The sequence below is a fragment of the Protopterus annectens genome, chromosome 5.part0 (genome assembly GCF_019279795.1).
Source record: "Protopterus annectens isolate FY-2018-M chromosome 5.part0, PAN1.0, whole genome shotgun sequence".
In the NCBI taxonomy this organism is placed as follows: Eukaryota; Metazoa; Chordata; order Ceratodontiformes; family Protopteridae; genus Protopterus; species Protopterus annectens.
The window spans coordinates 1,281,265,257-1,281,287,184 of record NC_056735.1 but is presented as its reverse complement, the minus strand read 5'-3'; the positions used below and the strand labels follow the sequence as shown (position 1 = coordinate 1,281,287,184).

The 21,928-nt window shown below is 37.2% G+C and overlaps 1 protein-coding gene across 1 annotated transcript in view; it reads left to right on the top strand.

The window, feature by feature from the left end:
- Window positions 1–7,577: 7,577 nt before the first annotated feature.
- Window positions 7,578–21,928, top strand: part of LOC122802352 (signal-regulatory protein gamma-like) — a 593,926-nt gene continuing 579,575 nt past the window's right edge. The window contains exons 1-2 of the mRNA XM_044071988.1: window positions 7,578–7,694; window positions 8,242–8,577. Coding sequence (XP_043927923.1) covers window positions 7,631–7,694; window positions 8,242–8,577 — 400 coding nt within the window. The 5' untranslated portion in view covers window positions 7,578–7,630. The remainder of the gene's footprint in view (window positions 7,695–8,241; window positions 8,578–21,928) is intronic.

The window sequence follows — 21,928 nt, the reverse complement described above, 5'->3', positions numbered from 1 at the left end:
ATAAATACTCTGCTTTTCAGTGTAGTACAGAGTGGACTTAGTTTAAACTCTTGGCAAAAGCATATAGCTTGGCATTCATTGTTATTAGAAGTCAGAAGTAAAATATTTTATCTTTTATAAACTATGCAGTTTGTGAAATTCTCTATCTACAAGCAGGTCAAGATGAACTCTTGTATTTAGCCATGTTTCGTCAACAGGACGTGCAAGATAAGAGCAATGCCGAGGAGTTATTCTTCAGTAACTGAATCTTTGAGATATGGAAAACAAACTGTTAGCAAACCAGCTTCAAAGAAAAGACTTATTATTCTCTAAACTGCTGAGGCAGGCAGAAAAGACACTATAAAGATTGGGACTTCTTTTATATGAGAGACTTTGATTCTTACAGATCTGATGCTGTAAGCTGAATTACAGCTTTATTTCTGTATATCTTTCATTGTTAAACTAGATGTCTACTTCGTATGCAAAGTAAAGAATATCATATCAGATGAACCATCTCATTGTTTTCATTTAGTAATGGTACAGACTACCCTAATAGAGTAGTATTCAAATTTTACAGTGGCGAGACCAGACCAGTTAAAACAACTGGGGGGGTGACCTGTAGAGGTGCCTCTCACAGTGCGACATTCCTGCACAGTTCTTCTTTGAGTAGACTCTTCTTTCCTAAAACTTTGTCCATTGATTGAAGGACAAACACTACAGCGCAGTACAGGGCAGTACAGTAATTTTTCTTCAGACAGTTGGTGAAATGCAAAGAGTGGGTCATACTGTCGGACCTGACTTCACCAGCATCTAGTGACAGACAGCAGAAAATTCTCCCGCAAGTGATCTTCGTGTCAAGACTGGCCACCTTGTCCTAAACATTTGTGGTAAATATTTTCTTCTGTTTTTCTTTTAACAATAAATGTAATTCATGAAAATGCCAAGAAGTGCACTAACTATTTTACTGTTGATGTATCTGAATCATATGTAGATGTGTGGAATTATTTAAATACATAGTATAATCAGCATGTTAGCACCTGTAAGTCTTTACTACATAAGACAGAAGTGTCACAGAATGTACAGAAATGTTTTATTTAAATGTTGCTTTTTGCATGCCTTGTCATAAACGTATTGTACGTATTGTACGAAACCTGGAACACAACCAGGATAAAGTAATGCTTGAAGCACAGACAATAGTTCCTGTTTCTATAGATCCTGTTGCAAAAGATTTATTACAGGGTAATGTAGATGTCAAAGTTTGTACTTTACAGTCCATTTTGTAATAGTTTAAAGATTGGATTGCTAAAACTAGCAACCAGCAATATCTTGACCTCATGGGTTACTTTCAGATTTACTGTGATAAATTAAATGTGTCTGGTAAAATGCACGCTGACACTGCTAAATGTACAAAAGAATTTTCTCAGTTTTTGAAAGTCTCACAGACTAAAATTAAGACACAAACTGTTATTAAATGTAATAAACCTATTTGTATAATAAAAGGGTTAACTGTCCGTTTGCAAGAAACATATGACAGGCAACTGGCTGATACACAGCATGACGTAATTGTTGCAAGGGAGGAGACTAACACATTATGAGCTCAATTAGAGACATAGAAATCTGTGGCTGCAAGAGCAGCACATTTAGCTAATGTTAAAAACTCTCAATAAGTGGAATGAACAGAAGGGTATTTTAATAACATGATTACATTTGAAGCTTCGGTTCTTAAAACTGTAGGCACTGTATGTAATGATACACTTGAACGTTGCTTCTGAAATTTTATTCCTCAGCGTTTTATGGCTTATATACAGCAAAAGTGATTCAAAAGCAATATTATGCATAGTTAAGCAAGTTAATATTTATTACAACTGCATTCTATCCTGTTTGGTAATTGTAATAAAATGTCATACTTGTGCATACATGTCATTAATAATCTGTTTGCAAGTAAATACTACACCGAGTACAGTCAGTACATGGGCTATGGTATGCAGCTAAAATAAATTATGCAGGTCCCTTTTCAAAAAGGGAGGGTACGAATAACTAGTAGTAAAGCAAATGTGTAAGACCAAAGTGTCACAGTCTAGGTAACAGCCAAAGGGCAAGCATGCATTCAATTCTCACAGCATAAAACAAATAAACAATACTGCAATAAAAAGATGTATACTACAGGGGGAAGGGTATGCTTTCAATTTTACACTGTGCCTGAAGCAAAAGAACAGCATTTAGCTAAAGTGATACAGGTCCTTCAAACACTGCAGGAGGCAGGGTTTAAGGTTAAAAGTGAAAACGTACAATTCATGTCATGACATGCTTTCTGGCCAGAAAGAATTACCCTTTCTGGAGTGGAGACCAATGAAAAATACAACTTTTTAGAATTTAAAGGCAGCATTAGCCAAGGCTACAGAATTAGTAGCTCCAAGTCTAACACGTCCCTTTGTGTTACAGGCAGCAGCTGGACCCAACACACTCTCTGTTGTGCTTTTACAGGAGTGTTCTCACGGCTCTGATGTTAACATGAAAAAGACTTTACATTCTTCAGTAAAAAGATGACACATGTTGAGAGGGGATATCACTGGTGCATTCAGCAACTTTTGGCCATTTCCTGGGATTTAAAACAAACTGAATACTTAATAACTTTTTCCAAAGATATTGCAGTACAGACACCACATTCTGCCACACAGGCTTTGTTAAATGAGACTCAGTTAAATAAACTGATTGATGACGTCAGTCAAGCAGTGTTTGCAAAATGGTTGGCATTTAGTGTCAAGCAAGTTACAATAAAGGCAGGACATAAGTATCTAACTTCATAAAATATGAAGGAAAATGTTTTCAGACAGTGCATACATGGTTAATTCTCTGCGGCTGCATATGTCTACATGGGCAAGGAGAGGGTTTGTTTATAACATGGGCAAACCACTCAAGCATGCTTCTGTGTTGCAGACTAATAGGAATTTAGTTTGTAGTCAGTCCCTTGTGGGTTGTTGCAGTATTTTAAAGGTAAAAGCTCATCAAAAAGCTACACATTATATTTTTTCAGTTAAATAACTATGCAGATCAGATGGCAAAAAAAGTCAGCCAGGGAAGGAATGCAATTGTATCCTACAGAACACCTTTCTGGTGTACCAGATGAAACCACTGCAGTACATGCCATACAGACATTTTCAGCTCAAAGTTTGTAGCATGATTTGCTGCAGATCCAAACTAAGTTTGGACTACAGAAAGAGTTAAAAAATGTACTCTTGTAGGAAAAAGTCCAAAATAATAGTATGCAAAATAAGAGAGCTTAGTAAAATACTCTGCTAAGAGGCCTAGGCACAGGCATTGGAGTTATTAATGCAGCTGATAATGGTTTAAAAACAGTTAGGTAAGATATCTGTCAGATTATACATTTACAAGTATCTTGGATTCCAGAGATATGGAAAGCACACCTGCATAATATAAACTACCAGCAGCAACGTTTAAGCAAAGTTATGATGCTATGCAGTTACATCAGTTGAAATTTGATGGTAACATGACTGTTTTTGTAAACTGGACAAAATGCATTATGCAAAATAATGTACAAACTGAACTGATGTTACAGAATGAAAATGTTTGGTGACAATTGTTTCATAAATGGATACCTGATACAGATTGGATTAAACTACATACTGAAGTAACATATTGTACTCCGCAATACTGCACAAGGCAGTTTTCACATTATAATGTTATTGATACCACTGTTATCTGTCATTTACAGTATTACCTATGATATTTCTCGTACCAGAAGGGTATGAGTATTGGTTGCCATAATTTGAAGGTAATCATATAGATATGAGGGGAAAAACACATAAAATTAAGTATTGTACACAGACTCAAAATTGATTAATTTGTGGACAGCATTCGTCTGTCTATGAAAAATGCTTACTGCAGCATTCTGTTAATTTAAAATTACCTTTTGAAGGATGTTTATCACATGTTAATTTCCTTAAATGGAATAATCAGAGCTATGTGTTTACTGAAACCATAGAAGTAAATGCTTCCACAAGTTGGAATTATGACTTAATACAGCTTCCCAATATATCTGTACCTTTGGATAATTTAGAAAAACATAATGAATAATACTGAGATTCTCAGAGAGTACTTAGAAAAATAAATAAAAGTATTCTGTATTATGAGGCATTAAGCATCATTGCAAAAGATAAATTACTTAGTTTGGCTGAAAGGACCAAAAAAGACACTGCTCACAATTGGTGTGATATCTTTACTGGTTGGTCAAAATCAGGAAAAAATGTTGATACATCCTGTATTAGTAGTGTTAGGCATTATAATCATATTGAATGTCTGGAATTGCTATTTAAGTTGCCATTTGCGAAAAATGTATAGAATTCAACAAATCATGAGGGTTAACCTAGATAAAAGGCAAAAAGTTTCAATGTGTGCAACTGAAGTTGAAAATGAACAGTCATTCTCCACCTTTTAAATTGAAAAGAGGGAATTGTGAGAGTTGAAATATTCTGTTTTCAGTAATGAACAGGTTAAAAATGGCTTTCAGTGGATTTTTCTGAAAATGTAAAATAAATACTCTGCTTTTCAGTGTAGTACAGAGTGCACTTAGCTTAAAGTCTTGGCAAAAGCATATAGCTTGGCATTCATTGTTATTAGAAGTCAGAAGTAAAATATTTTATCTTTTATAAACCCTGCAGTTTGTGAAATTCTCTATCTACAAGCAGGTCAAATGAACTCCTGTATGCAGCTGTGTTTCGTCAACAGGACGTGCAAGATAAGAGCAATGCCAAGGAGTTATTCTTTAGGAACTGAATCTTTGAGATATGGAAAACAAACTGTTAGCAAACCAGATTCAAAGGAAAGACTTATTATTCTCTAAACTGCTGAGGCAGGCAGAAAAGACACTATAAAGATTGGGACTTCTTTTATATGAGAGACTTTGATTCTTACAGATCTGATGCTGTAAGCTGAATTACAGCTTTATTTCTGTATATCTTTCATTGTTAAACTAGACGTCTACTTCATATGCAGAGTAAAGAATGTCATATCAGATGAACCATCTCATTGTTTTCATTGAGTAATGGTACAGATTATCCTAATAGAGTAGTATTTCAATTTTACAATTCACACATTATTTGTGCACTGCCTGTTCTCCATTCGGTCCAGTAGTGAAATGCACACTAGTGACTGGCTGGACCACAGTGTTGGTGTGTGGGACTGTGACTAGAGCACCAGAACCATGTTAACCACAATGTCAGGGTCAAGAAAATTGGTTGCTGTTTTGGGGTTTAGAGCATACGGTTTGTAACTGTTCCATATTTTTGCCCAATTATTCCAAGTTATGAGAGGCAGTGCCAGTGTTCCACATTTTGGAAATGAAAGGCTTAGACCCATGTTTAAAGATCAGAGCACATTAACAAAAATCAGGGACAGAGGCAAAGAATAATGGGAGAACAAATACCCAAAAGCAAGGACAAGATGAATTACTATAATTTACATAAGGGGATAACAGAACAGCATTTTCTTTTCTCATCAACATGCATTTCTGACCAATAGGTAGTGTGAAACTATATAATGTCCAGGCTGACATTACTGACTGACTGTAATTCACAATATTAACAGATTTACCAGAAAATCAAGCATTTTGAAAGACATCTATGAAAAACATATGACAAAATCAAGGAAGATAGAGAGGTATTGTGTTAGCTTGCTGTTGCCACTATCATTATATCAGCACTAGTTGCTTCTCTCAGTGCTTAGGAAAGAATGGGAATGTAAGAATGGAAATAGATTTAACCCTCTTGTAATTTACATTTGCTGACCGTCATTCTATAGGGATGGTAAGTCTTGGCTGTGGCCTGTGGACAGTGAGAGAATGCAAAAAGACAGCGTAAGACATAGAGTGGGAGACAGAAATAGTAAGAGTGGGAGGGAGGGAGGGAGAAAGAAAGCAAGAAAATGAGACAGACTGTCAGACAGAAAGAGTATAAGAGAGAGGTGGTGAGACAGAACGAGAGACAGTGAAAGAGAAAGAGTATGAGAGAGAGTGGGGGAGATAGATATATGAGACAGATCAAGCAGAGAGAGAATATGAGAAACTGGGAGAAAGAGAAAGAGAGAGACAGTATGAGTGGGGAAAAAGAAAGAGACAATGAGATAAGAGTGAAAGAGAGAGAAAAGTGGCAGAGAGAGAGTGTGAGATGAAAGGTAAGAATAACTGGTTTTGTATCAGCATGCATTTTCCAAAGATTAAGCATGAAACTATAATATCTGGCATTACTGACTGACTGTAGTCCTTGGTGATTTTTTTACAAAAAGCAATGACAATAGCAATAACAACAACAACAGTTTTTCTTCAGTGTGCATTTATTAAAGAACAGCAAGTATGACAACATTCATATCTGACATTATCGACAAACCTGGCCATTACATTACATCTCTTGCTCTTTCTTTACACTTTACTGTTCTCTTGGTGTAACTCATGTCCTCTCTTAAGTGTTTGTCTTCACAGTTTATTGGAAACTTTTAGTATCCTGAATATTAAATCATGAGCACATTTTATTTCTTCCTTAAATCATTTCTTTCCTTAATCATGATTTTTGTTGAGGCCATCTTTTGGTTGGGAAAAAGTTTTAAGATGCACCTCAGAGTATCTAGAACTCCACGATCCCTGCATAATCCATTCATCTCTACCAGTTATTACAGTATGCCTTAGCCACACACACTTTGACATCATATATCTGACCACACCACAGTGTCCCTCTTTTCATCTGAAAATGTGGTAACCCTAGAATGATGTTTACTTTCATGTTTATGTACACACTCCTGTTTGTTGATTATTCAGTTGTTGATGTTACACACTGCATTACTAGTAGCCAGCATTTTTATTTTTGCTCACATCTGTCAATATTTAATTTAGGTCAATAGTGTGTACTGATGAGTTTTTGCAGTTTCAACCTTATTTTGGCAATATTTGTCATGCCGCCATTTAGGTGTCTAGATTAAGTACTCCCACAAACAGACACACACACACACACACACACACACACACACACACACACACACACACACACACACACCTCTGAAATGCCCCTTCTTTTGCAGAATGAACCTGGATTGCTCTTATATTTTTGCTGTGCCCCTGCAAAAGTTTTGATTTTCTGGTAAATCTCTGCAATCAGTCAATAATGTCAGGCATTAGAGTTTCATACTTCATCATTCAGAAAATGTGTGTCAATGCAAATTGCAAAATATTTTGTTGTATTAACTTTAATGTTAATTAGAGTAATATTTAAAAATAGTCCCTTAGTTTGGCCCCTTGTATCCCATTTTTTTGGATTGACTCAAATTATTATTATTATTATTTGCTTGTTTAGAATTCATGAACAAAGAAGTTGAGTGACATGCTGCCATAGCTCAAGCCACTTTTCAAAACAGGCTATGTCAACAGGAAAACAAGTCAACCAAATGTATAAAGTTTCATTCAAGATAAATGCCATTAAGTACAAACGTTGCTGCTTTAATATATTTAAGTTCATTCTTCTATTTCCGTTTCACATTTTCAGTTTGTGACAATTTTTTCCTGTTGAACTTCCTCTATTACATTGTCTGCAAGTCTGAATACTCACTTTACCTTCAGCTGAATTGTAAAATAGGCACAGGATATACCATGCAGTATCAAACCTGTACACTTTGCCACATCATCCTAATGTTATCATCACTTATTCCTAAAGGTGAGCATTGTTTTATGTGTCTTGATATCTGCTAAAATGGTTTATATGAAAATGTCATATTTCAGAATGCTACCATCACAAAGCACAGCTGAAGTCTTTACTATAGGAGAACTAATTACGTTATTTAAAAATTGAAAGTACTTTCAGTTTACTGTATTTTTATTTTAACCTTCTGTTAAAGAAGAAAAAACATTTAAACATAAATGACTTTTTTAATAGTTGTCCACCTGCATTAATGATAAAGTCATACAATATGTAGCTGAATATAGTTAGCTTGCAGCTTATTGCATTGAACCAGTATGTTAGGTCACTTGTTAATTAATCATATAGATGTCATCACTGTCGATAAACATTTTGTTAGATACAGTTTTCTCTTATTTATTTTGAAAGCCCCAAAGGTAGTAATACAATTTTCTTATTATTGAAATATTACTGAAACGTGGTATCTGAGTTCTTGGAAACCTTATAAGGAGTGTTTGATAAGTCTTTTACTTGCACATTTGAACTATAAATTAGGAGATCATAATCATTATTTACCATTTTGCAGGTACTTATGGAATTACAATATACCAAACCCCATCAGTTGCAAGCAATGAGGGAGGCAGTGTTATAATGAACTGTACTTTATCAGAAGAAAGTCTTGGTCCCGTTCAGTGGTACAAAGGAATAAAACAAGAGACACTATTCTATTCACAGATGCAAAATGAAACATCAGGTGCACGAGTGAAGCTAGCAGGAGAAGAACGAAAAAGGAATATTGATCTTTCCATCACAATTACAACTGTTACCTTGGAAGATGCTGATATATATTACTGTATAAAATTTAAATCAGACAAACAATCTAGGGCAGCAGTGGGATCAGGGACTCAACTTTATGTGAACAGTAAGTATAAAAATTATTACTGTAGGATTTAAAGGAAATTTAAATTAACTGTATAACTATTTAAGTAAAACTGGTTAGCAATACAACAATTGAACAGAAGAGTGATACTGCAGTGAATAATGTGACTGTAAAACTTGTCACACAATTAAGCTTCATTAAATGGCAAAGGTAACTTAAAAGTGTAGACGTGCTTTGCATGTTGGGTATTTATAAACTTGGACTATTCTTTCAGTTATAAAGTTTTGAATGGTAACATTTGGGAAAACTGTACTGTCATTAAGAGAATTGCTTGAGAAATTATGCTATAACTATTGTTAAAGATGCTGATGACTGATGTGTATGTTTGTGTGTGTGTGTGTGTGTGTGTGTGTGTGTGTGTGTGTGTGTGTGTGTGTGTGTGTGTGTGTGTGTGTGTGTGTGTGTGTGTGTGTGTGTGTGTGTGTGTGTGTGTGCGTGTGTGCATGCGTGTGTGTGTGTGTGTGTGCGTGTGCGTGTGCGTGTGTGTGTGTGTGTGTGTGTGTGTGTGTGTGTGTGTGTGTGTGTGTGTGTGCAGCAAAGTTAAATGTCAACCATTCTTTCTTTCCCAACTGTTGAGAACTGCTACAATTCACCAAAATTCATAAAACACCTTACTAAGCAGTAGTCACATTCATTATACATGTCATTTTCAATTTTTCAAATCTCATGTTCTCATGTTCTCATGTTTTCCCGTGTAGACAATAACTGCTTTACTTCATTTAATATTTGTAATCTGCCTAGCAGTGGTAGTAGTATTTAATGTGATCAGCAGTACTTTGAATAAATGGAGAGACTATGTAACGTCTACATTATGGATTTCTTCTCCTTTGGCTTATTTATGGGATTTATACTAACATTTTGGAAATTAAGTAACAGTCTTTAAAACACTATATCAGATTATTTGAAATGTGTAGCAGTACACACCTTGTTTAGTAATTAAGTATAAAATATTAAAATATGTAGCCAATAAACTGTAGTGAATCTGAGACATATTACTGCTACTATAGAGATGTGCTTATTTCAGTAATACGTATTTTAGTCACTCAGGTCAGACAATAGTAGTACATTAAGACAGCTTGTTCAATTGTCATCTTAATTAATGAACTGCACAAGTAGAAAAATCTACATTATAGTTCTATAAATGCCAACTATAAAAGTAAATATGATAGGGCAATTTGAAATTATTTTATTACAAGTTTCACAACATTCAGGCATCATAAAATATGGGAGGTGCACTTATGGCTATGTTTTTGTGCTATACTTTTATATTACCAATTGAAATTGTTCATTACAAGTTTCACAGCCTTCAGATATCATAAAATATGGTCAGCACATTGAAATCAGTATATATAGCCATGTTGTTGTATATATAGCCATGTATTTGTGGTTAACTCTGCATAATACAATTGTATTTACTAATTGATGCTTTGCAGTTTCAAAAAGTTTCAGCAGATGGCAGTGGTTTACTTTGGTGGCTAATAAGATCAGCAGAGATAAGAAAGAACCATTTCATTATGGCTTATAATTAAGAGCTACATTAATAAAAGTTGTGTTTGAAATTATGAAAACAAAATACACAAACATAGATAGATGTCTATATGAAAAAAAAAAAAAAAAAAAAACAAAGAATGGCTACTTGCCCTGCTGTGTCTCTCTCTAAGAAAATGGAAGTCGCTGCAGTTGCCCTGTGAGAAGGAACAAATAGGCCTGGATTTGATTAATATAATAGGATGAATTAGAATCTAGTTTGGAATAACATAACACTGACACACTTTAATAAATCCAGCTCCCTGTATATAGCAGTTGAAGATTATTCTTCATACTTATGCAGTTCTACATTAACAGGCAAGACCTACCTTCTAGTCTCCCGCTAGCACCTTCAGTCTCTACCTGAAATTAACCACTCCGCCCATTTTTTGCTCAGCTGTTACCTCTGAAGCAACATTACATAATAGCTGTTACTAAAAGTGGGGAGCTTGCAGGATTTCTTAATGGGGGGGTGCAAACCCAGAGCCCCCCTACTCAGCCCCCCTATGCAGCCATTCCAGTGTCCCATTACTTAGCTATTTCTCCCCAGTTGCATAAGCACTGTTCAAAACTCTGTGTGCATACTGTCTTATGCTTTATATCTACAATGATTAAAGATATTTGGATTTAATTTACAACTTTTATTTCACATTTTATAGCATAAACACTGATAGGCATTTGCTAAACAAAGCAATACAGTCTTAGAATGAAAACAGCCATAGCATTAAAATTTATCTGCCTTTGAAACTCACATTCACTGAAACAACATTGAAACCACATTCAAAGAAAATGCACCTGGCCAGTGGTGGATTAAGTTTACCTTTGAGCTGTTTTCAAATCATAGGCCCCTTGCACACATTTTTTGGGCCATGCAAAAATTCTTGATTCCTCTTCCTGATTGTATTAAATTATAATATATAATAATTAAATCATATACTTTGTATAATACAGCACCACTTCTTAGAGTGTGTTTTAAATTTAGAGTTTTGAACATTTTTCCAGTAAGCAATGAAACAAAACATAACAACCACTAATGACAAAGCTGCCCAGTTCATAGCATTTCAACCATAAAAGGCCACTCAAACTTCTATCATTACAAACCAGCAATATCGGTCAATATGCACAATCTCTGCAGAAGTAAAAGTCATCTGCATAATTCCACATTAAAGAGATCTGAATCTAATGAAGAGGTTGCTGCTAGAAAACAACTTTATATGTCAGTATTTCATCTACAAATTCAGTGCCTGCTGCTCTTGAAGAATAAATTGCATATGTTACATTAAAAAATTTGTGGAGTCTGCATGTCCTGCCCGCGGTCGAGTGATGCTAAAAGACATGCAGGTAGGTGCGAACGTGAATGGGCATGCCTTCATTGAAGGTTGGGCGTCGGGCTGGCAACTCGGCACTGTAAAAATCCACTGCCAATCATGAGCGGACCAGAGTTTCGCTGTGGCGACCCCTAACTGGGAAAAGCCGAAAAACTTTTAAGACATTAAAAAATTGTAAGCTGGTATATTGCAATATGGAATGGATGACAAATTGGAAAAAAAAGTTCATAGTTATTAGGCATCTCATCCAAAGGAGGACATACTCAGGACTGCAGCACCCCATCTCATTATAATACAAATCTACATGCTGTGGGAGTTGAACCTATAACCCTCTACATCAAGATGCAAGTATGCTACCTGTTGTGCTACTAACACTGGTTTAACACCCTATACCACAATAGTGATACCATTTGCTAACCAAAACAGTTGCACATTTTAAGCAGACTTAACATGAGCAACAGCAAACTTCTCTTCCCTTGAAGCTCACAATTCCTTGAAAATGCACTTGAAAATAAATTCCACCTACTAACTCTAACTAGGGCATTTCACGCTCTCACACAAATACCTCAACCTCTTGGTTCAAGAAATCTAGACAAAGCCTAAAATAATTAGGGACAGATTATAAGTATTGCTCTCATGAACTTAGAAAATTGTTAGAATAACAGGATTTGTGTTAGCATGCATTTTTCTATAGTTTGAGAAGTTCAAAACTCAAATGTCCGTCATTATTTAGCAACTGCAATCCTTTTTTAGGAGGAAAAGATACAAATATGGGGCAAAAATCTGGAAATTCTATAAAAACCTGGACAGCTGAGGGGTATGCTACTTCCTGCTTATACACACACACACACACACACACACACACACACACACACACACACACACACACACACACACACACACACACACACACACACCATGCCTCTCAATTGAAAGTCTTTTGCATCTGTGCAAATTAAAAGAAAATTAATGTCCCAGGCAGCCAGTGGGCCTATTGCTAGAACAGTCTCTAATCCAGGGGGGTGCAAGTGTACCCCTTTGCACCAGCCTGTGGGCACCCTTGACTAAAAGTAACATCACCCTAATAAATTAACAGCTAACTTGCTGCAAAGTAAAACCTCATTTGCCTGAGATGATTCATGGCATCGAAAGTGCAGTCTCAGGTCTACATTTACTACAGGAAAGATTTGAGCTCCATGGTGTCTTACAAACTCACAGCTAAAATTACCATGTTGGGCACTATCTGTTTTTCAGTCTTTAGCATTAAACAAAGTCAAACCTGCCAAATCTCAGAGTAGAGTAGTAAAATACAAGATGAAACACAAAACTCTCTTGTTAGAAAGATCACAGAAATTCTTTTGCAAAAAAAAAAAAATCAAGTGACTTTGTCTCTGATAACATAAAGAAAATATGCTAAAATACCACTTTAAACATTAATAAAAATGACATCCCTCTTCAATCAGCCATTCTGCATATAATTTTGTTATTAGTGAAGCCATTCACCTAAGCTTGCAAAGGTGCACCTTGAACAAATGCAGTGGACTGTTCTTCCATTGAGAAGCTCCCTTCATGCAAACGTTTGCATCAGAAAATGTTTTGTCACATGTCGTGATGTCTAGCTAATAAACTTACACTCAACGAATTTTCAGAAATGTCTGCTGCAACTCAAATAATATGAAAGACTGTTGCCTTTAATCCTAGACTATAGGAAGCAGATCACCAGCAGCTCTATGTATGTACTTCTATAATGAGAATAGTGCACATTCCATTAAATATTTTTTGCATGGTTGTCCATACTCAGGCAAAGTGTCCTGCAAAAAAAATTGAAAATAGCCAATGTTTTAAGATTTTAAAGTGAGCTTATTTCTTAACCTCTCTGTTGCTGAAAACTATAATTCTATATCTTAAACACCTCAGTATTAATCAATAGTCAACCTTCATGTTGATGATGATAAAATGAAACATGTTCCTTTGCATTTTATACAATATAATTTTGCCCTAAAATTTTCCAGTTTCTGAAAAAAATACCTTATAATATACATTCAAAAGGTAGCAACAACTTTACCACCTCAAGCCAGTGTTTTGTTCTTTTTTTTGGTTACCTAAATTGAATAAACATATGTATCAATTCATCACTTCCTTGTGATGATATTTATTATGGTTGCAATTAACTGTTCAAATAGTCATTTTAAATGTGACTGGTTCATCCACCACTGTGTGAATAAAAACTTCTGAAAAAACATGAAAAACAGAGCTATGCATACAAAGTTGAGTCAATAATAGAAGACAAAAAAGTATCAAAAATTTCTTTCAGTAACTGCTTTAAAGGCAATATCAAGACTAAAACCATGTTGCAGGAAGGTGGACTGCTTATTAGAAAAGTTTAGGTCCTAGGTTAAAAAAAAGCTAATTAGCAAATAAACCAAGGAATAAAGTAGTCAAGGGAAATCTCAGAAAACATTAAGGACTAGTTAAAGGACAACAACAGGATTCTGTTATTAAATGTTCAACTTCTCTGTTCCTTTTCTCCCTATTTATTGTCCCTGCTATGAATAAACAGCAATACAGCATTTAAAATATTTTAAATTGAAAGTTTCTCTCCACTAGAACAGTACCTTACTGTACTGTGGTGATTTCACTTTTAAAAAACTTTTATCCTGCCCTTGCTGCAGTCTCCAATTCATTGATGTAATCAAGGACACTGAATACAGGTAGTTTTCTGGCCAGTTGCCTCCCCAAACTGACATCATCATGATTGTCCAAAAAACCCACCCATACTGTGATGTCACAGCTCCCTGGTCTTTCCCTGACCCATATAGAAAGTAAAGGCTAGAACAAGGAAACAGTACATAAGTCAAGTCCCCTGGTGTCAGCTATCAATCACAGCATGTAGCAGCTCAAATTACCCTTAGCACTTTGACAGTTAGGTATGTTAGGTGTGAAGGGGATGGGAGAGGAGTCGAAGTAGTACAATTCATGCTTCACAAAAAATGCAGTTTAGCCATGCTAAAAAGAAGCATCAGTAAAAAGCACTTTGAAAGTCTGTTCTGTGGCATTTGCACTTTGTGTTTTAAGTATTCGTTGAACAGCATGAAATGTTACTTAAGACTAACTGATTGAAAGGCAGCAGTGTATACATATAAAATCATTGCAGTGACAGGAGATTTAGGAAGCAAGAAGCCTGTGTGATGTAACCTTTTACAGATGAGCACTGCATTTTGGGATACCTAGAGGCAGAGTAAACAATCAGAATTACTTCAAGATGCCAGGACCCTCTGTGGTCAGACTCAGAAATTACTTATAAAAATATTTAAACACCTGTAAATAGTTCCAGAGTGGTGTTAAAATGTAGGAAACACCAAACCATGATGAAATAAACATGCTTTTTGAGTCTGTGGTTTTGGTTCTCCTTTAAGGACTGCTTCCTAGAGTGATTTAGGATTGTACATAAACAGTTTGTTAGGCTTTTGTCATTAAATCTATAATTTGACAAAGCTCTCTGATAATTTATCCAAACAGTTTCCTTCTTATCTCTCTCTCTCTCTCTCTCTCTCACTCTCTCTCTTTTTCCTGTTAATGTTCTATTAGAAATTATTGCAGTCTAATGTTGCAAATTTGAGAGAGTCTGAGTCCTCAGGCTAAACTTATAAAGGAGACCATTCAGAATAATCACATCTCGCTTCATGAATATGTGGTTTCTTATATCTAAAATATCTAACTAGTCAAAACAGTGTCACTACCAAGGTCACAAAACACAAAGAATGTTTTGTTTTGGAAGTGCCCCCCCGATACTCCCTGACATAGGGGCAAACAACTATAGCCCGAAATTGTATCGCTACCAAATCTAAGATTGCTCAAATTCAGGGAAGAGGGAGAAAGTGAGGAAAGCACTACACGTTAAATATATATTATGCAGGAATGTTGTTTTTGTTTCAGCTTTGTGCCTTGTCAGCACAGATCATTGCTGAAAAAGGACCTTGGATGTGTCCATCAACCTAATTAAAAAACAAATAAACACTCCATGATAACACTGATAGTTGATGGTGTTAAAAATATATATCAGCATAAAATAACTGATATGTTCTTACCTTATTAGTTAATATGCTAGAGGCCCCTTTTTTGATGCATCCTTGATTTATACATCTCTGCCACTCAGAGTATAGCATTTTCAGCAAAACTCTGCATTTGCAGAAGTCCATATGCTCAGGAAACACATCATGATAATTTATAGGTTCATAGGTTCATAGGTTCATAGGTGTTTACTCGGCTAACGCCCACTAAGGCATTTTTAAGCCTAGTCATGCATCCCAAATCTCTGACAAGTTCTAGTAACCTTGATAAGTGTAAACAGGGGCTTGGGAGATGAACAATTTACAGGCTGCCTGTATCCATTAGAGACATAGGTGCCAAACCAGGGATGAATGTCCTGCTCCTCATCTAGTTGTCCATGTTACACTTGAAATGGGTTAGGGAGGAACTCTGCTTTACATGGATGTGGAGCCTGTTCTAGAGAAGGGGTAGACTCTGGGACACATACCTGCCTGTCCATCAGGTCCTATTTATATCATAGGTAAGGTTTAAGTCTTTAGAATGGGTAATTTTGGTGCTGTTTGCTTTACAGATATGCAGGAGGTTCATCAGAATGGGGTCTGACAATGCCTCGTATGCCAGGCATAGCTTTCCCCTCAACATCCTGTAGGAAACAGAATACAGGGATAGGGTCTTGAGGCGGTCTGCACAGGAGATGTTACTTATGCTCTGTATTTTTTTAGTGAGGAATCTCTGGGGATAATCCAATTGTTGGATATGTTGGCTTAGGGACATACAGAAGGGTGTACTGTACTCCATGATAAATCTGATAAATGCAGAATTCACTGGAACAATGACTTCCTTGGACCTAGATGTCATACCTTTGTTTATAAATTGGACAACATAGAATGATTTCCTCACTTCTGTAGACACAGGATGGTCAAAGGCTAGATTACTGTATGTGTGAGTGCCTCCATGGCCCTGACTATTGCATCAACTATTAGGGGTGTGTTTTCAATATAATAGTTACCAGGTGTGGATGACTTCCTGAAGGATACTATTACCCATTTATAGCTGTTTACTTTTAGTCCATGGTTCTGGCACCAGCTGTTTTTCTATGTCAGCCCTTCCTGGAGAACATTTGTGTCAGTGGATGATCCAATGACAGCTCCTAATTTGCAATCATTTGCAAATTTAGCCATCCAGAGGCCATTGAAATTGGTCTTGACATCAGAGAAGTAAATGTCAAAAATCAAGCACCCAGGACCTATCCCTGAGGGACTCTGCTTATGACTGGCCTCTTTGTAAAGGTAGACTCTCCAAATCTAACGTCCTGGGTCCTGTCTGTGAGCCAGCTGGCTATCCACTGGGTGACATAAGAGTTTGTATCTAATCTCTTAAGTTTGTCAACAATGCCTTAATGGGGGATTGAGTCAAATGCCTTGACCAGGTCAAGGTAGGCAGTGTGAACCATTTTGCCCTCACCCATTGCTTTGGTGACCTTCTCAAAGAAGTTCACCAGGCTGAGTAGGCAAGATCTGCCATTATTGAAACCATATTGGGTTGGGTCCAGCATTTGGAGGTTTCATAAGTCATTACTGATCATTTCCATGATAATTCTTTCCAAGGCTTTGTATGTCAGACTAGAGAGACTTATGGTCTGTAGTTTCCAGGGCTTGCAAATGGCCCGCCTTTGGGCAGAGGGATGACTGTTGCTGTTCCCCATTCATGAGGCATGAAGCCTGTTTGGAAGCTCCAGCTTATAACAGTTCCAAAAGTCCTGATAGATAATTTTTCATGCTATTTAGAAGGCATCCTGGGATATTGTCTGTTCCCACTGATGCAGTGTTCTTGGCCTTAGAGAGAGCATTAACAACCTGTTCCCTAGTGATAACAGGGGAAGTAATATTTGATGGTATTTCCTGTGGGTAAGTTGATGGAGAGAGAGGGGTAAAGTTTGAACTGAATTTTTCGGCCAGAAGGTTTGCTATATCTTCTGGTTCAGTATAGGTGACTCAAGTTACAACGAGCTCTGTGCACAATTCTGTACTGGCTTTGAGGTTGGGGGCATAGCTAAATAATGCCTTGTGGTTGTCCTTGGCGTGTAAGGCCATATTTGCCTCAGATTTGGATTTGTAGACTTTATTTTTCCACTTATTTGGTTGTTTTGTTTAATGAGAGTGTTTTTATCCTGCTGGGTGCTGCACCTCATAATTTTTGCCATGATTTTTTCCTTCTGTTATACAGCTTATTGATTTTGTGATTTCACCAGGATGGCTTATTTTTTGAATTAGTTCTTTACTTCCTCTTGATGGGTACAGCTGCCTCTATGCAGCTATTAACATGCGTGTATATAGTTTCTGGAACAGTTCTGCATAGGCAGCAGTTCTCAAGGATAATGGGGGCTTGAAATTTTGCCAGGTTATCACTTAATAGTAGGAAGTTAGCCTAAATATTCCAGGGTTAGCTGGGCTTCCAGGTTTTATTTTTAATTCAAAGGAAACCATTTTGTGGTCTGACCTTACCAGAGAAGACATTAAACTAGGATGTGTGCAGCACACCCCCATATTAGTGAGGACTATATCCAGTATTGTTGCATACCTAGTTGGTGTATTGACAATCTGGTATAGGGAGTTTGTGTTTACAAAATCAAGGAATCTCTGTGCCTAAATGTTTGGTCTCATATATGATTCCTAGTTAATATTGGGGTAATTAAAGTTGGCCATGAATATGGTATTGGGTTAGATGGCGAGTGTTTCCAATAAGTTTAAGTACATGGTATAGGTTTTCTGGGTTAGAGAGGGAAATCTGTAGCTTGCAAGGTAGTGGTCCTGGATTTTGGCTATGGTGATTTGAGCATGGAGAAATTCAAGTGCATTGTTCTGTTTGATCAGCCTTGAGGTATATTTATTTTTGATGTAAATCAAGACACCTTCACCTTTAATCCCTGTCTGTGTAGTAACTGGTCTAAATGTGTGGAAGGCATTATAACCTTGCACTTTCAGTGTGCTCTCTATGGCTTTAAACCATGTCTCAGTGACTGCACAGACATCAGCATTCTTTAGGATGAAGAGAGCTTCTAGGGGGTGGAGATTTTTGTTTAGACCCCTAGCACTGAGCAGTAATAACTTTATATTTTCTTGATTTTGATTTGCTATGTTGAAAGTACTTTCGGTTTGGCATTGCCTAAAAAAAGCACTATGGGAAAGGACAATGTTTTAGTTAATATTCAAAAGCCTGTAGGGGAGAGGTGCAGGCCATCCCTGACAAAGCAGTGTGGTCTGTTGACCATCTTCTTTCATGCTGACAAATATTGCACCCCCTTAGAATGACACCAGAAACTAAGCCAATTATTAAAGTCAGTCATTGTTTGTTCATATTGTGGCATCATCCTTGAAGAAGGTAAAATGCTGCTCAGTGCTAGGCTCATACCAGTCTGGGACACATATTCCAGAAGCTCCATGATGTCTCTCTTCATATAGTCTAGGGAGGTACATCTCAGGTCATTTACACCCAGATGAGCTATGACTGAGTCATACTAATACTTATGGTTCAATTACCTGAATTCATGCATACTGTGGTGGATCCTGGCCCCTGATAAGCAACTGACCGTGACTTTCTTCTTACTTATCCTGGTGAGAGGGAAATCAATGTGTCTCACAATGGAGTCTCCAATGACTAGAATGTTGGATTACTTGGTGGCTTCCCTTATGGGCTTAGAAGTAGAGGCTCCATGAGATGTATACCAACATAAGCAAGTTCATCTCTAGAGTTGATATGTTTGCCATCTAACCATTAGCAAGTACCCACCTACAAATAAAGATATAATGGATTTACATCATATTATTAATCAAGTAATATACTCTGCTCACAGGGAATTTTCACAGGTTGTTGCAGACTGAAGACTACTTAGGGGCCATTCTCCTAAACTTATAATCCATTTTCAAGTAGTCTCTGAGCTGATGGTACACATTCAGGCTGTGAAGGTCATTCCCTCTTATGTTTTCTGCCATCACAAAGAAAACTTGGAGATTAATTGACAGGTTCATGGAAATCTCTGAAATCACATTTGGGTAGAAAAATTGATTCATTCTGTGATAAACCCTGCCCCTATGAAAGAATAGATATGGTTCACTACAAATAAAAAACTCAGCCTCTAAGATACACTATACAGAGGTGAGAGCTACTGGAAGAAAAGTTTGCCTAAAATGTATTAGAAGATTCAAGTCTTTTGACAAGTAATGGGCTCCTCAATGCAGGACTGAGTTATAGCACTTTCCTAAGGAATTGCTTGACTAGCTGTCCGTAGGCATATTTTTTACCTCCACATGGTTGTGGTTTTCAGAAACAGATAACACATATGCTTCATTATGGAATAACTGAGACTCAACTCATATATGTGGTAGATACGTGTCAGAATGTCTTTAGGTTCAATAGTCAGGGCACCTTAGGGCACTGATTTACCTAAAACAAGAATAGTCTGCTAAAGTGCCCTGAGTACTTTACAGTACTGTTTTACCTAAAATGAGAACTTTTCCTAGTGTGAGGCATAGGTAACCTCAGTCAGCGAATAGGCCAGCTGAATAAGAGATATCTACATCAGCAGCCATGCCCAGAGGAAGGGGCTGAAAAAGACAGAAGGCACGTGGACGTGAGGAGACATTGTCAGAAAAGTACAGGCAGGTGGGAATTAGAACAGCTAAGCTAAGGAAAAAAACTGGACAATACAGCTACAAAGAAAAGGACAAGGAAAAGGAATCCAGGGTGTTGGGAGAGATGCAAAGATCAGTGCGTAGTGATAAAAGGGATATAGAACTGGAAGTGGTCATGTAAGAATCAACATTGCAGGGAGATCAGGAGGAAAGTGGGTAGGGAAGGACACAGACAGGTAAGGGGTGCAGAGGGCAAAAATAGTACATTGATCTTACAGAAAGATTGTAGAATGCTTGGGGAAGGGATGAAGTGCACCAGGGGGAGGGAGGGAGACAACCAGAAGTCAGTGAGATGGCCGGGACTATCCTTTCACGTTTTTGTGATGACTCCTTTTTCAACTTATTTCTAATTATTTTTCTTTTTTCTATATATTTAAGGTTTAATAAGTCTTGAGTTAGACTACATATCACTGCAAAAGCAACAATAAAGATAAACAAATGGAGAATTCCCAGGAGTGGTGAAGGTCGAGGGAAAGAGTTACAGGTGTGAGGATTACAGGCATGGTACAGGAAACATGAAAGCTAGTGTGAGACAGAGAAGATGGTCTCATGACTCACTGAAAAAAATGGATTTGGCATCCAGTCAAATAAAAAAGGGGAGAACAAAGTTCAGTGAACCTGAACTCAGGGCTTAGCCTCAGTAAGGTGTGGGAGTGGTAGACATCTGTTGTGATGAATGCAGGTACCATATGAGCATCACTAGTGACTATAGAGGTGGTAACATGCAGGGCCATGAAGGTCAAGGATATACCTTGTTCATCTAATGACTGATGCCATTCCCCATTCCCCAGTCTGGCAACAGCACAAAAAAAAAATGGTCTGTTCCCTGCTCTGGCACTTTTCCAGTCAAAGTCACAGAGCAAAAAAAGGTCCTCATACTTAAGGCCAGACAAAGAAACAAAGAATGGAGCTCTTTCTTGTGAGAAATATAGCAAATTTATTGGTTTACTATTGAAATTTCGACTCATCTTCGGTTGACTATTTAAAATGTAGACTCGAAATGCTGAATTCAAAATTCCAAATAGTAAACTAAAGTGAAAATAAATACATCGACCACTGTGGTTTGATGTATTCGACATAGCAGGAGGTGACATCACTCATCTACTGCTATGCACATTAACGTACCGTTGCACTCTACAGTCAATGGTACATTAATTCTACTATTTTTCAGGGGGGCTATGCCACCCCTGCACCCCCAGACCCCCTGCACATTAAATATACCAACTCCGAGATAGCACTACATTGAGGAAATGGGCTAATTACCTGTTCCTCACTGAACTATGACCTCGTTACACAATGTTGAACCCAAAATATCGACCAACACTACCCATTCGCTGTAGTGTAGTCGATCAATTTTGGGTCAACATTCTGCCAAATTAGAAACTGCAAGTCGACCATATGCCGGTCGATTGATGCAGTTTCCAAGTTTTGATAGTGAACCAAATTTATTGGTACATGTTATACCATACATAATGCATTACATTGTTTCAGCTCTGACCACGAATGCACTATATGCATTCATTTCTGAATGCCAGTAGTACATAACTGGCAAATCAGCAGCTATCGAATGTGCCCCCTAACAACTTGAGCCTGGGACAGCCACCCCTTTTATTCCACCCTAGCTACACCTCTGATGGAGGTTACAGAAAGATGCCAAGAGAGGAGGCTAGAGCTAGCATTTCCAGATGTGGTAACTGTACCAGTAGCTGGCACACTGACAGAAATAAGGATTATGGA